The sequence below is a fragment of the Lepisosteus platostomus genome, chromosome 22 (genome assembly GCF_059453375.1).
Source record: "Lepisosteus platostomus isolate fLepPlt1 chromosome 22, fLepPlt1.hap1, whole genome shotgun sequence".
NCBI classification, from domain to species: domain Eukaryota; kingdom Metazoa; phylum Chordata; class Actinopteri; order Semionotiformes; family Lepisosteidae; genus Lepisosteus; species Lepisosteus platostomus.
In genome coordinates this window covers 8,114,733-8,132,327 of record NC_142632.1, presented here as the reverse complement: position 1 = coordinate 8,132,327, position 17,595 = coordinate 8,114,733, and the positions used below count along the sequence as shown (strand labels likewise).

The following is a 17,595-nucleotide window of genomic DNA, read 5'->3' as shown; positions in this document are numbered from 1 at the left end:
GAATGTTCACGCGGTCTTTTATTTAAAAAGATCGACAAAGCTCTGGCACTTTGAGCACAGCACAGTGTGCGAAGCTCTTTTGTCAAGTCTGGGACCGGTCTCTTTTGAGAGTTTCCTATTCTAACAGCATGTTATGCGCCGAGACTCTTTTTAAGCAACGATCCCTGTCTGTCCTGAGAAATACAGCCCCGGAGGCTGGCTGGGCTGCACTACAGCAGGGAGAGCAGGGTCTTCAAGCTGGGGTGGATGTTGCAGCTCCTCAATTTAGACGTCAGGGAGCAGAAGTCTGCCTCCTCCAGCAGGCTCCTCTCTCCGTTCTCGGGGGCCTCCGTGTCCTCCGTTCTGGGGTGACAGTTTCAAACAGGGGAAACACAGATGTCAGCATCCAAGCGCCTGGGTGCTGTGTTTCTAGCCCAGCACAGGCCCAAAACTGATGACGCTTCAATGATCATGCGTTGAGAGCTGAGTCCTGTGACATGAATTTTACTCTAAATCCTCTCCTCTTTCAAAATGTTTTCTATGGAATACCATTGGGAACAGGTATGACATTGAATTCATGGTAAAAGCACACCAGCTTGAGGACTGGCTAAAGCATCATATAGGAATGGTACCATTATAAGCTGACATTAGAGATCCTAGAGGTAGAATAGATACTGAGGTAGACCTTATCCTGGGAGACACGGTGCTGCAGGTTTTACAAAGAGGAGATCTGGACAGCATGTTCACTCCTCCTGCTGAGGCAAGGGTCTGATCGTCCAGAGCTCAGCTGGAATATGAACTGGGAGAGACTACGGTCTCCAGGACCCATCAGCACACCCAGCGAAGTTCATGGGTGCGGACACATCGGATGTTCCGAGAGGATGAGTGCCAGGAACCTGCCTGACTTCCAAAGGCAAAGACCAATGAAGGAAATCAAGGTGACACGGACTGGCCAGCGGGCCGCAGGGGGCTGGCGAACTGACTCACACAAAGGAGGAGTAGAAGAGGCGCTCCGAGAGCGCACACAGGGTGCAGAAAAGCGTGCTGTCGAAGAGCGTGGCACTGTCAGCGACCACCAGCCCTGCCAGCCAGCGCACCTGCTGGGAGCTCAGCTCGTCCATGTAGACGTTCCTCAAAGCGCCTTCCATCTCCTGCATGAGCACAGAGGGACAGTGAGCACATGGTGGGCTGGAGCACACAGGGGGCACCAGTACACAGAGGGCACGAGCACACAGGGGGCACCAGTACACAGAGGGCACGAGCACACAGGGGGCACCAGTACACAGAGGGCACGAGCACACAGGGGGCACCAGTACACAGAGGGCACGAGCACACAGGGGGCACAAGCACAAAGAGGGCACGAGCACACAGGGGGCACCGATACACAGAGGGCACGAGCACAGAGAGGGCACGAGCACACAGGGGGCACCAGTACACAGAGGGCACGAGCACACAGGGGGCACAAGCACAAAGAGGGCACGAGCACACAGGGGGCACCGATACACAGAGGGCACGAGCACAGAGAGGGTGTGAGCACACGGAGGGCTGGAGCACACAGGGGGCACAAGCACAAAGAGGGCACCAGTACACAGGGGGCACCGATACACAGAGAGGGCACCGATACACAGAGGGCACGAGCACAGAGAGGGTGTGAGCACACGGAGCACACAGAGGGCTGGAGGACACAGAGTGTGTGAGCTCATTGAGGGAAGACCTGCTTTTAACAGACAGCACTCTTGACTCGCCCCCACTCCCCATCGCCATCACGCATTCTGCATCAGTTGTGAGGGGGGGGGGCCTAGAGCAGTTACAGCCTCCACTGCCCTTCTGCAAGACACTGTGCCCAACTGGTTCAGTCCATCCAGTGGTAAAATCAAGTGCCAGCATGGCATCTCCTGGTTCTGGTTTAACGTCTTGTGGAAATGATGGCACCTCCTAAAGCACAGTGTTCCTGGTCACCGTGCTCACCACACTCTGAAAACCCAATCCCAGCACCTGTACCCTGAAAGACAGCACTCCATCCCTGTCCCGGTCAAACTTGTGGAACGACTTCCTGTAGTGGCTGCTTCTCCTGCTGCAGACAATGCAGAATCTTCGCAGGTAGTCCTGGGGACACAGGCCTGAGAGAGAGGGCAGGGGTCAGGGGGCAAAGCAGACACCATCTGAGGCACCTTCCTCTGCAGAGAGATTCTGCACACACCTCACAATACACACAGGTCTAGTTTTACAGGATGACAATCAATAGGTTAAGCTCTAATACAAAACTTGTTGTAATTAATTTAGTCAAATTAAGTGCCCTTCTGCCAGTAAAGGCACTTGCAGTGGTTCAGCAATATTTTCCCCCCTTGTGCACATTTTAATTCAGGGGAATGTTCAAGGCTTCGGTTTCTCTTACATGCACAGCATAGGCATGGGAAATCTATAATTTAGCACGATGAGCATTGCTTAACTGCGTGAAAAGAGAATCTGTAGGACCGTGAGATGCACACAGAGGCGATGAAGAGAGCTGAGGAGCTGATGTCTTTGCTTCCAGAAGAGAGGAGGAGATGCCAGCTGCAGCCCGGTACTCAGCCTGTCCCTCACCTCTCTGACAGCTCTGGGCAGAGTGACCACACACCTGAACACTGTTCTCAACACCAGGTTCCCTGACTGCTTGTTGACAGTCATTGAAAATTGCTTCCTGGTAATAATAATAATGGGGATCTCCTCCACCACCCCCAGTGTGCAGCTCCACCTGGATGATGCTCCAGTCCTCTCCCCACACACCAGCTCTCAGTGGGGAGGAGAGCAGAGTGATGAAGCCAGTTCAGAGATGGGGATTATTAGGAGGTCATGATTGGTAAGGGCCAGGGGGAAATTTGGCCAGGACATCGGGGTTACACCCCTACTCTTTTCAAGAGACACCCTGGGATTTGTAATGACCACAGTCAGGACCTCAGTTTTACATCTCATTCGAAGGACAGCGCCTTTTTACATTACAGTGTCCCCCTCACTATACTGGGGCATTAGGACCCACACAGACCGCAGGGTGAGCGCCCCCTGCTGGCCCCACTAACACCTCTTCCAATAGCAACCTTAGCTTTCCCAGGAGGTCTCCATCCAGGTACTGACCAGACTCACACCTGCTGAGCTCCAGTGGGCTGACAGCTGTGAGTTACAGGGTGAAATAACTGCTGGCTATATATTCTCTTGAAAGAACACAAGCCCTAATGTTTTGTGGGTTTAGATATTTGTACGGAGTATAAATATCTAACAGTATTATTTATTTTAACTCTGATACCTATACTTGATTATCCTTTAAACACTGGAGAGAGGTCTGATGGAAACAATCCTGTTCTTCTCTCTTTCCTGCAGTATCTTCCCTCCGCCTGCAGGTGGAGCCTCCTGAGCAGGTTCTCTTGCTCGGGGCCTGAGCAGAGCAGAGGGGCTGCTGGACCCTACTGGCGCTTACTCATCAAAAAGGAGGCGTTTATTGGCTCTGACACTGAGGTCTTTTCCTCTTATTATCTTTTAAATCTTATTATCAAATCTTCCCCACTGTCCCCCTTCCAAAAGGAGGGGCAGTGCGGTGGCTCTGTAGTTAAGCATGGTTGCTGGTTCAAATCCCGTGGCCGCCAGAGGAATCCTACTCTGTTGGGCCCCTGAGCAAGGCCCTTAACCCCAACTGCTCCAGGGGTGCTGTACAATGGCTGAACCTGCGCTCTGACTCCAAGCTTCTCTCCCTGTCTGTGTGTCTCATGGAGAGCAAGGTGAGGTATGCGAAAAGACAAATTCCTGATACAAGAAATTGCATATGGGCAATAAAGTGATTTTAAAATCCCCCCTCTCTGTTTTGCACTGAACTCAAAATACTGCCGCTGCTGAATTTTGCACACAGCTGCTATCTAAATGCTGGCTACATTTACAGCTACTACTGTAACGGGAGCCGGTCCAGAACTACAGAAGTGTAGTTCTGGACCCTGTGCAGACGGTATAATCCGGAAGTAGGAGGAAAAGGAATGACAGGGGGGAGACGACGAGGATCAGGAGGAGTTGACAGACAGGGGGGCGTGACGACAGTGAACTGGTCCTTGGGGGGCGTGGCCAGGGCAAACAAGTCCAAGGAGTCCAGGGGGGAAAACAGGACGAAGTCCAAGGTCCTAATCCGAGTGATCCATCCGAGATGAGACAAGACATGGTTAAAAAACCAGAACGGGATCCAGTGCAGGGAGAGGGAAATAAAAATAGGTTCGCGAGGCCAGGCGCTCCGAGCCCCGGACCCAGACGGTCAGGATGCCGTGAAGAAGCCGATGCCATTGGGTCTCTCCTGGACCCGCTGGTAGGCAGGCTTCCTGGCGTCCATCTTCCAGTGCTGAGCCCGGAATAGCAGGAGCGCCAGGCCTAAATAAGGAGGGGGCAGGACAGGGGGCAGGTGAAAGGAATCAGGTAAAATATGAAAGAGCCAGAGCGCCCGTAAGAGGAGGGATTATGAGCATGACAGCTACCCTGTTCCTGTATCTAAGAACTGTGATGTCATTTGTTGATGTCATTTTCTAAATCAATGTTATGTCATCCTTTATGTCGCCTGTTATGTGAGGAAAACATGCAAGTTAGCACTTCACTGTTCTCGGGTCCACATGACAATAACTGTGAACCACAGATATTTCTCAGAGACTTCCACTCAGCACTAGGGTGTTGCTGGGCTTCACAGAGTCCAGCTTATCTAAGCTCTGAATGACCTACTGTCCAGCTCGTTGATGTCCATGGGCAGCTCGAAGCGACAGATCTTCCTGGACAGGCCCATGCGCACGGCCGCTGGCTGACCCCTCGCCCTCTGGAACGACAGAGCAGCGCCGGGTCAAGGGTCACTGCCACTGCCCTCTGCACAGACTGCTATTTATTCTGCCAGGAAACCGGTAGCTAATACAGCAAAAGACAGGGTTGTCTCCCCTGCTCTCCCCCTCTCTTCTCTTTTCCTTTTAGACTGGAATACACGTTTACCTGTTCCCTTGTAGCCAATGCATGCTGATGCAGCTGCCCAGCTGAACTTGTTATTTATACCTCCTTGTAACTGGGGAAAAACTGAAAATTGGAATAGTCCAATATCTGTTACGTTTGCACATCGATGATGACCAGCTTGGTGAAATGGCCCGAGCCTCAGTCTCGAGGGAGCACGGGGCCTCGGGGCCACTCCTTCAGCAGGCAGCAGCTGCTTCTCCCGGCTGGCGCTGGTGCACCCCGAGCCACGCACAGCACACAGCCGGCACGCGGCAGGCTGAGAGAATCCCAGTCGCAGCTGGGACAGGGCTCAGTCTGCACCCCGAGTCAGGGCCTGTGCCGACTGAGCCCTGTTCGGGTGGTGTGAGCTCCCCAGCCTGTCAGTGCAGTTCCCTAGTTCCTAACAAACCGAGGCAAAAAACTGCTTCTGAATAAAACCCACAAGATAAGATCTGAGTCCCCAACCCCACTCTGCCCCGCCCTGCCCCCCCCCCACTCTGCTCTGCCCCGCCCCACTCTGTCCTGCCCCCCCCACTCTGCTCTGCCCCGCCCACTCTGTCCTGCCCCTCCCCACTCTACTCTGCCCCGCCCCACTCTGCCCTGCCCCCCCACTCTGCTCTGCCCCGCCCACTCTGTCCTGCCCCCCCCACTCTGCTCTGCCCCGCCCACTTTGTCCTGCCCCTCCCCACTCTACTCTGCCCCGCCCCACTCTGCTCTGCCCTGTCCTGCCCCACCCCACTCTGCCCCGCCCCACTCTGCTCTGCCCCGCCCACTCTGTCCTGCCCCGCCCCACTCTGCCCCGCCCCGGTGCATGACTCACTGCGGCCCTGTGCTCGTACACCTGAGCCCTGATGCTCTCCAGTCCGTCCTCAGCTGGGGCCCTCCGGTGCCGAGCCTTCAGCTCCTCCAGCGCCACCTGCAGGACAGCCGGGTTACCTTGAGTGCCTGACTGCTGTGAGGCAGCCCAGGAGCACAGGCTGGCGGGCTGACCTGAGGGTCGTACACCAGCAGGCTGACGGGCTGGCCTTCCCTCTGGTTCGCTCCCTCCGGTTCTCTCTTCCTCCCGGGTCCTCTCTTCCTCCTGCCTGCCTTCCCCGTGGCGGAGCTCTGGCCGCGGGCGGGCCGGTGGCTGGCGGGCAGGTCAGAAGGGCAGAGCTGTGAGAGGAGCTCAGCGAGCTGCGTCCTGCTGTGACCCGCCCCTGTCCCTTCAGGCCATCGAGCCACTCGGAGAGCAGGCCCGGGTTTTAATAATAAGAATAATAATTCCTTACACTTCTACAGCGCTTTTCTGGACACTCCACTCAAAGCGCTTTACAGGTAATGGGGATCCCCTCCACCACCACCAGTGTGCAGCCCCACCTGGATGATGCACCAGTACTCTCCCCACACACCAGCTCTCAGTAGGGAGGAGAGCAGAGTGATGAAGCCAGTTCAGAGATGGGGATTATTAGGAGGCCATGACTGGTAAGGGCCAGGGGGGAATTTGGCCAAGACGCCGGTGTTACACCCCTACTCCTTTCGAGAAACGCCCTGGGATTTTTAATGACTACAGAAAGTCAGGACCTCGGTTTTACGTCTCATCCAAAGGACGGCGCCTGTTTACAGTATAGTGTCCCCGTCACTATACTGGGGCATTAGGACCCACATGGTGGGTGAGCGCCCCCTGCTGGCCCCACTAACACCTCTTCCAGCAGCAACCTTAGTTTTTCCCAGGAGGTCTCCCATCCAGGTACTGACCAGGCTCACACCTGCTGAGCTTCAGTGGGCTGCCAGTTGTGAGTTGCAGAGTGATATGGCTGCTGGCTTTTGGGCATGAAAGGGGAAACACCGGTTATAAAAAGACAGACATTGGGGCCTTTCATTGGAACCGCAAGTCAGCGCGGATCAGTGCGGGGAACGACAGGCGCGAGCTCCTCCAGCCGGGCTGCCGCGGGGGGCGGGGCTTACCTTCGTGCGCTCAGCCGATTGGTGAATCGCCTCGCCATGCTGGGGGGTCCCGCCTCGCGCCCTGTGGTGCTGCCTGCGGAGTCCATAAACGGAGAGCCTGTCTTTGTGGAGCAGCGAGATCCAGACGGGGCAGCGGCATTAGACACGGGGCTGCCCCCAGCGGCAGTGCGGAGCTGAAATCAGGGCATGTTGAAGCACTAAGAGCTTCATTAGAATATATTGCTGTCCTGAGATTAGCACAGAGAAGCACTTCCGGGTATATTCCAGGGTATTTTAAGAATGGGCTACTACAACATGGGTCGAATGTCGTTCGTGTCCTTCTCCGTCACGCCGGCGCCCTCGGTATTTACAATAAGCCTGCTATTAAACGGATTAGGGCGAGTCTGCCTCTCTCGGGTTACATGTTCAGTGGGAACATCTTTCAGACGGTGTTCGATCACACCCACCCGACCTGCCTCCGCGAGCCCCGTCCTCGCGCGGAGAAGCACGCCACGCGTCGCGTCGCGTCCCGAGGGCAGTCTGGAGGCGCGCGGCCCGGACTCCCAGGAGGATATAACCCGCGATCGTGTTTCTCATTTCAACTTAATAAAGGAGTTTTCTGCGTTTCCCCTGCCCCGACTGTATCAAATAACAGTAAGACGTTCACTGGGTAAAGAATGGCACCTGAAATCGCTCAACACGACGAAGAAACAGACGGCTGATGTTGGACTGTGGACTCCGTGGTAGGAGCCCCCATTCCCACCCGCTCACCTTACCCGTCACCCCGGCACTGGCCCTGGCCCTTTCTCCGGCTAGCTCTTCCCCAGCCCGAGTCAATAGTTACCGGCTTGTTTGTGTCCCCTGGTTGCCTGACAGTCCTCTAACCCCGAGCGCTGCTCTGAGGACAGACGTCAGCGTTTCCAGCACCACTCCCTCCACGCCACAGGGAAGAAGAATAGTAAAGGTTCATTCACACGCCCGAAGAAGGTTCCACAGCCGAAACGTTGTGTTTCTTTTCTTCTCTTTGCAGCCTGGAATAAACATTTCATTGTTCCTTTGCAGCCTACGCGTGCTGACGCAGCTCTCTACTTGAACAACAACAACAACAACAACAACAACAACAACAACAATAATAATAATAATAATAATAATAATAATAATAATAATAGCGCCGTCTGTATCCATGTAAGGAGCCATGGTAACGGGTATTGTGTCAGGCAGAGAAGATTCAGTCTTCAGCAGCCCCGCCGTGAATAAACTCGAGCCCGGGGTCGCTAGGCGCTCTCGGGAAATCTAATTTGATTAAAAGTGTTACACCCTGAAGTGCGGGACGACAGAGAACTAAAATAAACTATCCGCGCTTCCCCATCGGGAGTTCGGACCCGTGTCGCCCCGGCTGGCCTGACCTGCGGACCGACAAGGGGCTCCGTTTCCCTCGTACAGAGGTAGAGGACAATCTGCGCGAAGCCCACCGCCTGGGTACAAACACAGGGCACTGTGCGCATCTGCAGGATCCCTAGAGGACCGTGCGACAGCTAAAGCATTACTCGCCCTGATGTCTGGGTACGTGCTACATGGCTTCTCTAAGCGGCAGTTGAGCCTCTACACTAATATACTATATAAGGCAGCAGAGTGTGTATTAACACTGCGCTTGCTTTGACTGGAGAGGTCCTCTGGGGTTCTTGTGAGATGAACTGACTGTTAATAACGTGATGATCATTTAAACGCGGCGCTTTTGCTACAAGTCGCCGGCAGTAGGGAATACAGTTACATCAACCACCAGGGGTCGGCAGACTCCCGGCATTGCAGGGAGCCCTGAATCTGAGCAGGTCGGGGTTTCCGTGTTTTTGTCGCGGCTGCCTGTCGGGGGGGTGAGGAAGACTCTACAGGAGAGCCCCCTTGCTCCGCGCGAGTGGACGGCCACGTGCGAGGCTTGGGACGCTTTTTTGTTTTATAAACGACATCTAGCTGAAGGTCGGCCAAGGGTCCTTGTCGCCGCTGTAAACTCTTGAGCTGAAGGAGTTCGTGACCCACTTGTTGCCGGACAGGACGGAGATGGGCCAGGGGCTGCTGTGGTGCCTCACACGCCACGACAAGAAGCGAAACACTGAAGCATTAACTTAGAATTAGGAACACAGTTAGGAAACCAGTTGCTGCTCGGATAGGAGACTGGAGCCTAATTCATAACAATAACAATCATCATTGTTTTAAATAGCGCCTTTAAAGGTGACTTCTCATAGCGCTTAAAGCGTTTTTGCGTAGGTTTCTCGTTCATAAGGTGGAACGTAGCTTTAACGAGGAAAACACGTTTTCGCCCCATATTTACTCGTATTAAATTGGAATATTAGTTTTATTTTGATTTGATAAATCACGGAGCACGGCACCATTTTTAATAGATCAGCAGCCTGTTTGGCAGCCTCCTGTTGGCCCTCTCACATGAACAGATCCTAGAACACGTCACGCGTGGAGCCTTTGCCAGGCTGATCAGCTTGCGTGGGGATATCTAGTTTGTCCACGCGTGCCATGAGCTGTGAGGCCCGGTTCAGATTGGGATTGACAGATATGACCATCTTTAGTGCTTTGTAGTTTTTTTTTCTTTAGTTTATTTTAAAACCACATCAGCGTGTTTCCGATGTCCAGTAAACTTGCTCAGAGACTGTCCGGACCATTTCCTCCGGACAGTCCAGCACCGCTGTACCGGCGGCGACATCAGAACCTCGCGAGGAAGACGAGCTGGCGAGCTGACCCAGTTCGGGTCGGTTCATTTCCGCCGTGTTTTCAACTACATAATGTGCATTCCGTCAAAATGCCTTCATTTTTTCCTCTGTTTTGTTCGTGTAAAACCAATTCCAGAGATCTCCCATGAGCATCTGAACCTATCATTAAGGTATGTGGTATTTAAGGCATTTCTAAACTGTGAAATTGCAATTAAAAATCGCAATGAATGTATGTAAATGTTGTTTCTCTCACGACCTATTTATTTATACATTTCTTATAAATAAATCTATTATATACTCTTGTTGTGATTTCATGCAGTTCATGGGATGTTATGTGACTTTTATGTTTTGCGTGTGTGTTTTGTACTCGTACTTGATGGGAGAAGCCCAAGACAAATGTCCACAGTGGGAAGGACATTCTCAAGCACAGAGGATCACTGACAGAGCCGCTAACCCGGTGTCTGTGTCTCCTGCCGCCTCCTTCCTGTCCATGCGAAGTGACGGTTCTCTTTCTGTCAGAACTGCAAGAAACTGCAATTAATCAAGCTTTTGCCACAGTGGGAAATCCGTTTGCGTCCCTCCCTGTCCAGCCCGGGCCCGTACCCTCAGCACACTGGTAACACATTAACACAGGAAGCCTAAATAGCACCTCAACGGTGGGCTGCGCGAAGCTCTGGGCTGTAAATGTCAGAGGATGTTTTCCCAGACACCGCTAGAGGAAATACCGCAGTCCTGCTTTGCTTGTTGTTTCTTACTCCGTAGGAAATTAATGTAAAGCTAGCTGCAAAGAAGTGAGAGGACAAAAACTTGTTGTTTTTTTCAGGCCAGGTTTGTGCTGGAAGCCTTGGGCTGTGCTTCCTGTTGATGCCCAGCAAGACTGCCCCTCTCCTGCACGGTCAGAGTTCAAAGGATGTGCATCCAGTTCCTTCTCCTCCTGCTGGGAGCTGTCCCGCCCTGCAGCTCGGTGCAGACACACACAGAGCAGAGCCCTCTGCCAATCGCCATGAGGCCCGACTCTGTGTGATGATGAGCACTCGTGTGCCCATGTGCCCTTGTCCCTATGTGCCCGTGTGCCTGTGTGGCCTAAGTGGGGATCCAGCACGCCTGGCTCACTCAGCCTCCTCACCTCCATGTCTCCCGCCTGGCTCACTCAGCCTCCTCACCTCCGTGTCTCCCGCCTGGCTCACTCAGCCTCCTCAGCTCCGTGTCTCCCGCCTGCCTCACTCAGCCTCCTCACCTCCGTGTCGGCTGGGCTCACTCAGCCTCCTCAGCTCCGTGTCTCCCGCCTGCCTCACTCAGCCTCCTCACCTCCGTGTCACCTGGGCTCACTCAGCCTCCTCAGCTCCGTGACGGCTGGGCTCGCTCAGCCTCCTCAGCTCCGTGTCTCCTGCCTGGCTCACTCAGCCTCCTCAGCTCCGTGTCTCCCGCCTGCCTCACTCAGCCTCCTCACCTCCGTGTCACCTGGGCTCACTCAGCCTCCTCAGCTCCGTGTCGGCTGGGCTCACTCAGCCTCCTCAGCTCCGTGACAGCTGGGCTCACTCAGCCTCCTCAGTTCTGTGTCACCTGGGCTCACTCAGCCTCCTCAGCTCTGTGTCGGCTGGGCTCACTCAGCCCCCTCAGCTCCGTGTCTCCCGCCTGGCTCACTCAGCCTCCTCAGTTCTGTGTCTGCTGGGCTCACTCAGCCCCCTCAGCTCCGTGTCATCTGGGCTGAGGAGTCACGCTTGATTCTCGGACAGCGATCCCCATGGTGTCGAGAGCAGAGCCAGCTTGTCTGCCTGAAAACAGGGGCTGAAGATGCCCTGGCCAGCTCCCGTGTGGGACTCCAGTCCTGCCCCATCGTGAGTCCATGCTGGACACCCCCCGGCCTGCCTGATTCGTGCAGGACCAGATACCACTCCGGCGTCCTTTACCGCCCCTGTCAGGGTCCGCAGTCGAGTCACTCGCTTCATCCTTCACACACGATGGCCTGGCATCTCTCTAGACCACAGCACTCCCACAGAGAGGAAGGAGGAGAGCTTTAATGTTTCACTATTACAGCCAACCGAAAAAAGGAATTAAACCTTTTCGAGAAAGACCACTTCCACCACTTCAGGTCGCACACAGCCACCAAGGAAGAGGAAACTCACCAGAGACTGTGTTTGACTTCTGGAGTAGTATTCCCAGCATTATTTGTGTGCAGATTTCCTTTTCTCTGCACATGTCCCACTCTTGTATGCATTCATATAAATTACTGACATCACTGCAGGGAGTGCACATCTTCCTCGTCTTTTAAGCCTTTCCTTACTAATTGTGTCACAATCGTAAGCCCCTCCTCTTAAGGATGCCCCAGCTCTTTCTTGTTTCTCTTGATTTTTTGCACCTGCCTCCTGTTCCAGCCCTTCCCTACAAAAGCCAGACGCTCCTACCATTCCGGGCTCAGCTTTGGAAGATGGACGCCCGGAAGCCTACCTACCAGCGAGTCCAGGAGTGCCTCGATGGCATTGGCTTCACAACGGCGTCCTGACCGTCTGGGTCCGGGGCTGGGAGCGCCTGGCCACGTTCCCCGTTTTTAATCCCCCGACCCTTCGCCGGATCCAGCTCCGGCTTTTAACTTCTGTCATGGCTGCCTTGGTTTGGATAACCCGGCTCTAGACTCTTGCATTCTCTGGATTTCCCTTCGGACCCCCTTTGGACTTGTTTGCCTTGGTTTGCCCACCCCCCCGAGCACCAGCGCACCGTTGACATGCCCCCCTGTTCTTCTTCCAGCTCCGATCCCAGTCTTTTTTCCCCGTGTTTGTCTCACTCCCCTCCGGATTCTGCCGTCTGCATAGGGTCCTGAAAAAACACTTCGTGACAAATTGCCCACGCCCCAACCTTTGGCCACCCTAGTGGACCCAGTGGAGGAGCCCCCAAGGAGACAAGAAGCTTGACACAAATTTCAGGGTACCAAGAGAGACTCGCAAGAAGAGAAGCAATGATTCACCACAGGGATTTCAGAGAAGCCAACTTGTTGGAAGACCAGGGTACAGGGCCTACTGTGTCCAGCTTCAGCGATGCCAAGCCCTGTCCACCCAGTGTCCAGTTTTTTTGGGGTTTGAGAGGCCTCCAGCATGGGGGCAGCCTGGTTAGGGTTTCCTTGTCTTCTCCTTGTCTTCGCCCCGGTGTAAAAGTTATCCGATTTCAAGCCAGTCGACAGGCAGGGGGCAGGCCCAGGATTCGCTGCGGCACTCAGCCGCCCTCTCCCGGCTGCTCAGTGCTCAGTTGGTGTTTAAAAAGAGAAAGAAAAGAAAACAAAACAGCCTCCTTCTTGTTTTCCAAGGGAAACGTTCGCCCTCTTTATTTATGTTTGGAGCCCAGAGCAGGATACAGCAGCTTTCAGAAAGTCTTTAAGGAAGCCCTGACGTGACCCCCACAGCTTCAAGGCTCTGCAGGAGAACATCAATTACAGCGCGTTTGGAACAGGACTTGACACCCTGGATGTGCTCTCCCGCCTCGTTGTGGAAGTGCGCACTTCATCCTCCACCCCATCCAGGTACCACAGCTCTTTCCCTCCTCTCTCTCAAGAAACAAAGACTCCCCTTCAGTTCCTCCCAGTGCACAGCAGAGCCAGACCAGCTTCTGGAGTCTCCTCTCTCCTTCTCCAGCATTAGAGCTTTTCTGGGGTCGGATACGTCTGAACGCCCAGTCTTTCCAGCTGGCACTAGGGGAAAGATGGAGCTGAAAATCCAACTAATTCCGACTGGGGAGATTATTCTGCCTCCTGGGAAGAATGGGGAATGTTTCTGCAGTAACTGCATCAAGGTGAGAAGGATTTTTTGCTTTCTTTGATTCGGTCTGATGTTTGGATGTTGAAATATGCAAAAAACGACATGAAATATGGCTGGAACACAGAGAGATGTCTTGCTGAAAGATTAAACAGAAATTAAATGGCTTTTTTTTTTGCAAACCCAAGGGCAGGGTTAGCAGAGGAGAGAATAATGAATTGGATATTGTGCTGGAGATCTGTGATAATCCAACACTAGTCAAGTTTCCTTCGGTTTGTGACTGAAAGACCGTAATGTACATTGTGTATCGCTGGATGATGTGTCTTGTTGTGTTCTGTCATTGTTTCTGTGTTTTCTCCCCTGCTGGGTTTGCATTTTAAATGAATCAAAATAAAAGAATTGTTAAAAAACTAGTGAAGTACAGTCCAGCCAGCTGTTTAGCAACATTGTGCACAGTCCAGATAAAATCTCAATGCATTGGCTACGTCCCTGGTCATGTGAGCTTGGTCCCAGTACCCTAGCGAGACAGAGACACGATACTGAGCCGAATATCTTCCAGAGCACTGCAGGCACGCATGGGGAAGAGTGAAGAAACACAGGAGATCTGCAGAAATACTTCAAAGGTCAAGGGCCAGTGGGACAAAGTCTAGCACAGTGCTTCCCAAACTTTCCAGCTCACAGCACATGTTTAACATCCTAAGTGTTTTACAGCACACCACATGATTCTAAAATACATAGAAATAAATACAAAGAAATGCACTTTTAACTGAAACACAGACTACAATTTTGATGAATAATATCACCGCCACTCTTTATACTAGAATTTCAGTGGGAAATGTGAGCTTGTTTCAGTGCAGACAAACTTTGAAGATTGGGTTCAGAGCTGGAAAGAGCTGCTGTGCATGACGATCCTGACCCACACTTTTTAAACACGACTGACCTGACTCCACGACACAGCTGAGACCTTTCTGCCAGAGACAGAGGACACCGGACACACTACCCTAGAAGCCAAAAAGCAGAGAGGAGCAGAAAAGCAGAAAGCAGAAGTGATCTGCGCAGATACACTGATGATCTGATTAAGCATTTCCATCCTGCTGCCGAAGCAGTAGAAACTTCTCTTTTTGTTTTGGTGCCAATTTTTATTTCTTGCCACCAGCACACACATATAGACAGACATTAGTTGATTTCTTGTCTATATATGCAAATAGAGTCCTGTGGGTTTCAGCACGAGCTCGTCCCTGGGACTAACCTGGGTCTGTGCAGGAAGCCCCCAGTTTGGGTGTGGCTGGAAAGACTGTAGAGGGCGCCTCTGCCAGGATCTGGCTCTCAGGAAGCTGCCGTTTCTGGGCAGCCTTCCTGTGGCTCTGGGGCGGCGCTGGCCAGTGAGAGTGGGCTTCCTGTTCAATACCCCTGTGCTGTGACCCAGTGAGAGGAGCCAGTGGTGTGTGTGGGGGGGGAGGATGGAATCTTTTGTATTCAATTCACTTAAGTTTATTTTTATATAAGATCAGATCACTTTATTGGCCATATACAATTTCTTGCATCAGGAATTTGTCTTTTTGCATACCCCAACTTGCTCTCCATGAGACACACAGACAGGGAGAGAAGCTGGGGGTCAGAGCGCAGGGTCAGCCAATTATACAGCGCCCCTGGAGCAGTTGGGGTTAAGGGCCTTGCTCAGGGGCCCAACGGAGTAGGATTCCTCTGCCGGCTGCGGGATTTGAACCGGCAACCTTCCAGCCACAGGCGCAGATCCTGAGCCGGGGTGCAATTGCTCTGCCCATATACCGACCGCCATATAGCGCCTTTCACAACAAGGTTGCCCGAAGGTGCTTAACAAAGCAAGTGACCAGACGTGTTGTGAATACAGAACAGAAAAGATCAGAAGACAACGGAGGAGAGGAACCAAAAACTCCTCAGTAAGGAGAAAAAAAACCTCCAGGGGTCCAGGGTCAACTGGCTGTCCAACCCCTCTGGCATGCTAACATTATACAATTCAAAAAAAGAATAAATGAATAAGGGTATTAATTTTTTGTATGAAAAATATATAAAGAAAAACATTCTGAATGTCTTAGACATTTTATATGTGGCTGGTGAAAGCTGGTGTTGATTTTTTCACTGAATGTTTCTCTGTTGGGATGGTCCCAGGAGAATTAGCAGAGGCCTAGAACAGGGGTCCCCCCTCTAGACCACTGGAGTGCAGAATCCAGCTGGTGCTGTGTGTCTCTCTGACTGAACGGGGAGACACTGGCCCAGCCCTCCTCACAGGAGATGAACTGTTTCTACACACTAAGGACGCAGAACACCTGCTGGACTCTGGGCCCTGAGGCCCGGAGACCTCATGGCCGGCCACCTGGCGGGCTGGTTTAATTGTCCAGTAGACTGGGGGACGAGCCGCACGGCGCTGGGGCCCTGGGTTCAGTTCCTGGGGTGCTGTCTGTGTGGAGTTTGTATGTTCTCTTTGTGTTTGTGTGGGTGTCCTCCCCCAGTCCAAAGAAATGTTGGTAGGTTCTTTGTCTTCGGGGAGTAATTGGTCCTGATGTGTCTGACTGCCCTGTGATGGACTGGCATCCCTCCCAGGGTGTACCCCACCTTGCGCCTGTGTGCTCTGGTTCTCATGTGACCCTAAATTGGATGAAGTGTTTAGAAAACGGATGGACTGTGGGATCTGATCACAAACCCGATGGAGTATTTTAACATCAACTTAAGAGTCTGCTTTCAACTACATATTATTTGAAGTGATAAAAAAAACAAATCTTCTAAATATCTCGTGGAGTGCGGGTCGGGTTTTGTCTAAACGTCGCCAAAAATTGCTGAACTTTGTTTGCCTTTAAGGAGCGTTTGTGTCGACAGACAGCCACACCCTTCCGACGGCCCCTGACTGGCCGGCACCTTTAAGACTCCGGCGGTGCCTTCTGTGGAGCCGCGGGCGGCAGAGGGACTCGGGTGCTTCCAAAAGCGCGAGTTTCTCCCACGCTGAGAAGAACGATCAAACGCGAAGTGTGTGCGCGATTTTAGATTTTGTGCAGCCCCTTTCCTTGTTCGATCTCAGGTCCGCGTAGTGATTCGGCGCCCTGCCGTTTCAGATTTCAAATTGAACAGGCAGTCCTTAAACCGATGCTTAGGCTTGATTTAGGCGCATTCAGATTCGCTTTTAGAAAATGTAATCACGAATAGAAACTCCGGATTGGCTAGGAGTCCCATAACAGGTGTGTTCACATTCAAACAGTGGAAAAAGGCGCCCGAAGCCCCTGCGATACTTTGTGCCAAATCTTCACAGTTAAGGCGCCTCCCTTTCCAATAGCTTTCGTGACGCCATAAAAGAACTCCGATGACATCACCGAAAGCCGCCCTTTGATTGGCTTGCGCGACTTCCTGATAGTAAGGTCATTCTGTTTGAAGCAGGGAGCTGGAGGCGCAGACTCCGGCACCCAGCGTGAAACTGACCGAGCGCGTGTGGCGTGGTGTGGGAGATTTTGTTTTTCTAGATGCTCGCGGCACTATCACGTCCGTGACTGCGACCAATCCGCAGAACAGCAGCGTGCTGTAGGCAGGCGGACTTCGCCTGGCGAGCAGAGTGGATTAAGACCGAGCTGACCCGCGGCGGCAGAAGTTGTTACCGGCACGCAGCGGCAGGAGAGAGGACACCTAAAAGGATTACATCTGGGTGTTTGTTACTTAAAGGAGAGGGGCGGCTGACTGCAGCTTTACCGGTGGAGTAAAAATACTTTTTGAAGCCCGCCACAGCCACTCGGTTTTCCTCGGTGACACGCAGGTAAGTCACGAGTGGGTGGGTGCCTGTGGTGACTCTTTCAATTCTTGTGTCGTCTGACTGGTCGCGCAGTTAACGGGCTGTGGAATCAAAATAGTTCAGTCCGCGGAGGCTGCAGTTTGGTGAACCAGTATAAAGTTCTCTTCTCAGTCGACGTGTCCCCTTAAAGAATGGCGTGTTTTAACAATTAACGACTTCAAACGCCATCCTCATTGGACGTGTTTCGCAGGTGGACGGCGGTAGCTATTTATAGATGTGCAGCCGGAGCTCTCTCTCTCTATGCAGTGTGTAGACGGGGAGGAATACCGCACGGTGTCGGTGCAATAGGACTGCTGCAGTATTCACTGCAGTCCGTTCGGCTCCCCACAGCACGGTGATTATACGTGTATTAATGGGTTTCTTAATATGTGGCGCCGACAGTGGGGTGTCCTGGAGTCGTAAACGACTTCTACAGACACTGAAGCGGAGCCAGACTGATCTG

General features: G+C 52.9%; 2 protein-coding genes and 1 long non-coding RNA gene across 14 annotated transcripts in view; 1 reads left to right on the top strand and 2 right to left on the bottom strand.

Moving 5' to 3' along the window:
- LOC148643348 (uncharacterized) lies at positions 1 to 8,452 on the bottom strand. 9 transcript variants are annotated; one of them, XM_088616069.1, is made up of 8 exons: positions 8,289 to 8,452; positions 7,727 to 7,815; positions 6,904 to 6,976; positions 5,777 to 5,872; positions 4,702 to 4,792; positions 1,975 to 2,099; positions 967 to 1,130; positions 1 to 342 (listed from the first exon to the last, which is right to left on the bottom strand). In XM_088616069.1, exons 1-8 carry the CDS (start codon positions 8,385 to 8,387, stop codon positions 210 to 212), a joined length of 870 nt encoding a protein of 289 aa, XP_088472195.1. In that variant the 5' UTR covers positions 8,388 to 8,452; the 3' UTR covers positions 1 to 209. The 9 variants fall into 9 exon arrangements, with proteins under 9 accessions (XP_088472195.1, XP_088472201.1, XP_088472199.1 ...); XM_088616075.1 differs by lacking the exon at positions 8,289 to 8,452 and adding an exon at positions 5,947 to 6,085 and having other exon boundaries at positions 7,654 to 7,908; XM_088616073.1 differs by lacking the exon at positions 8,289 to 8,452 and adding an exon at positions 5,947 to 6,085 and having other exon boundaries at positions 7,659 to 7,908.
- A 4,430-nt stretch (positions 8,453 to 12,882) lies between these two features.
- On the bottom strand, positions 12,883 to 16,568 carry LOC148643347 (uncharacterized). Its single transcript, XR_015929059.1, has 2 exons — positions 14,283 to 16,568; positions 12,883 to 13,278 (listed from the first exon to the last, which is right to left on the bottom strand). It is a non-coding gene; the product is annotated as an uncharacterized LOC148643347 (long non-coding RNA).
- LOC148643346 (unconventional myosin-Ic-like) overlaps positions 13,056 to 17,595 on the top strand; it is a 71,089-nt gene continuing 66,549 nt past the window's right edge. For 2 of the 4 annotated variants that reach the window (XM_088616061.1, XM_088616060.1), the window contains exon 1: positions 13,056 to 13,379. In XM_088616061.1, coding sequence (XP_088472187.1) covers positions 13,056 to 13,379 — 324 coding nt within the window. Of the gene's footprint in view, positions 13,380 to 16,747; positions 17,118 to 17,595 lie in introns of those variants that run through there. The other 2 variants (XM_088616064.1, XM_088616063.1) reach the window with 1 other exon arrangement.

Excerpts from the sequence above, each read along its gene's own strand:
- LOC148643348 (XM_088616067.1), bottom strand. The coding sequence starts at position 7,479 with ATGAGAAACACGATCGCGGGTTATATCCTCCTGGGAGTCCGGGCCGCG. Across the intron at positions 6,086-6,903 it reads AATCGGCTGAGCGCACGAAG|CCACCGGCCCGCCCGCGGCC; the intron begins GTAAGCCCCGCC and ends CCTGCCCGCCAG. Across the intron at positions 343-966 it reads CTCTTCTACTCCTCCTTTGT|AACGGAGGACACGGAGGCCC; the intron begins GTGAGTCAGTTC and ends CTGTCACCCCAG.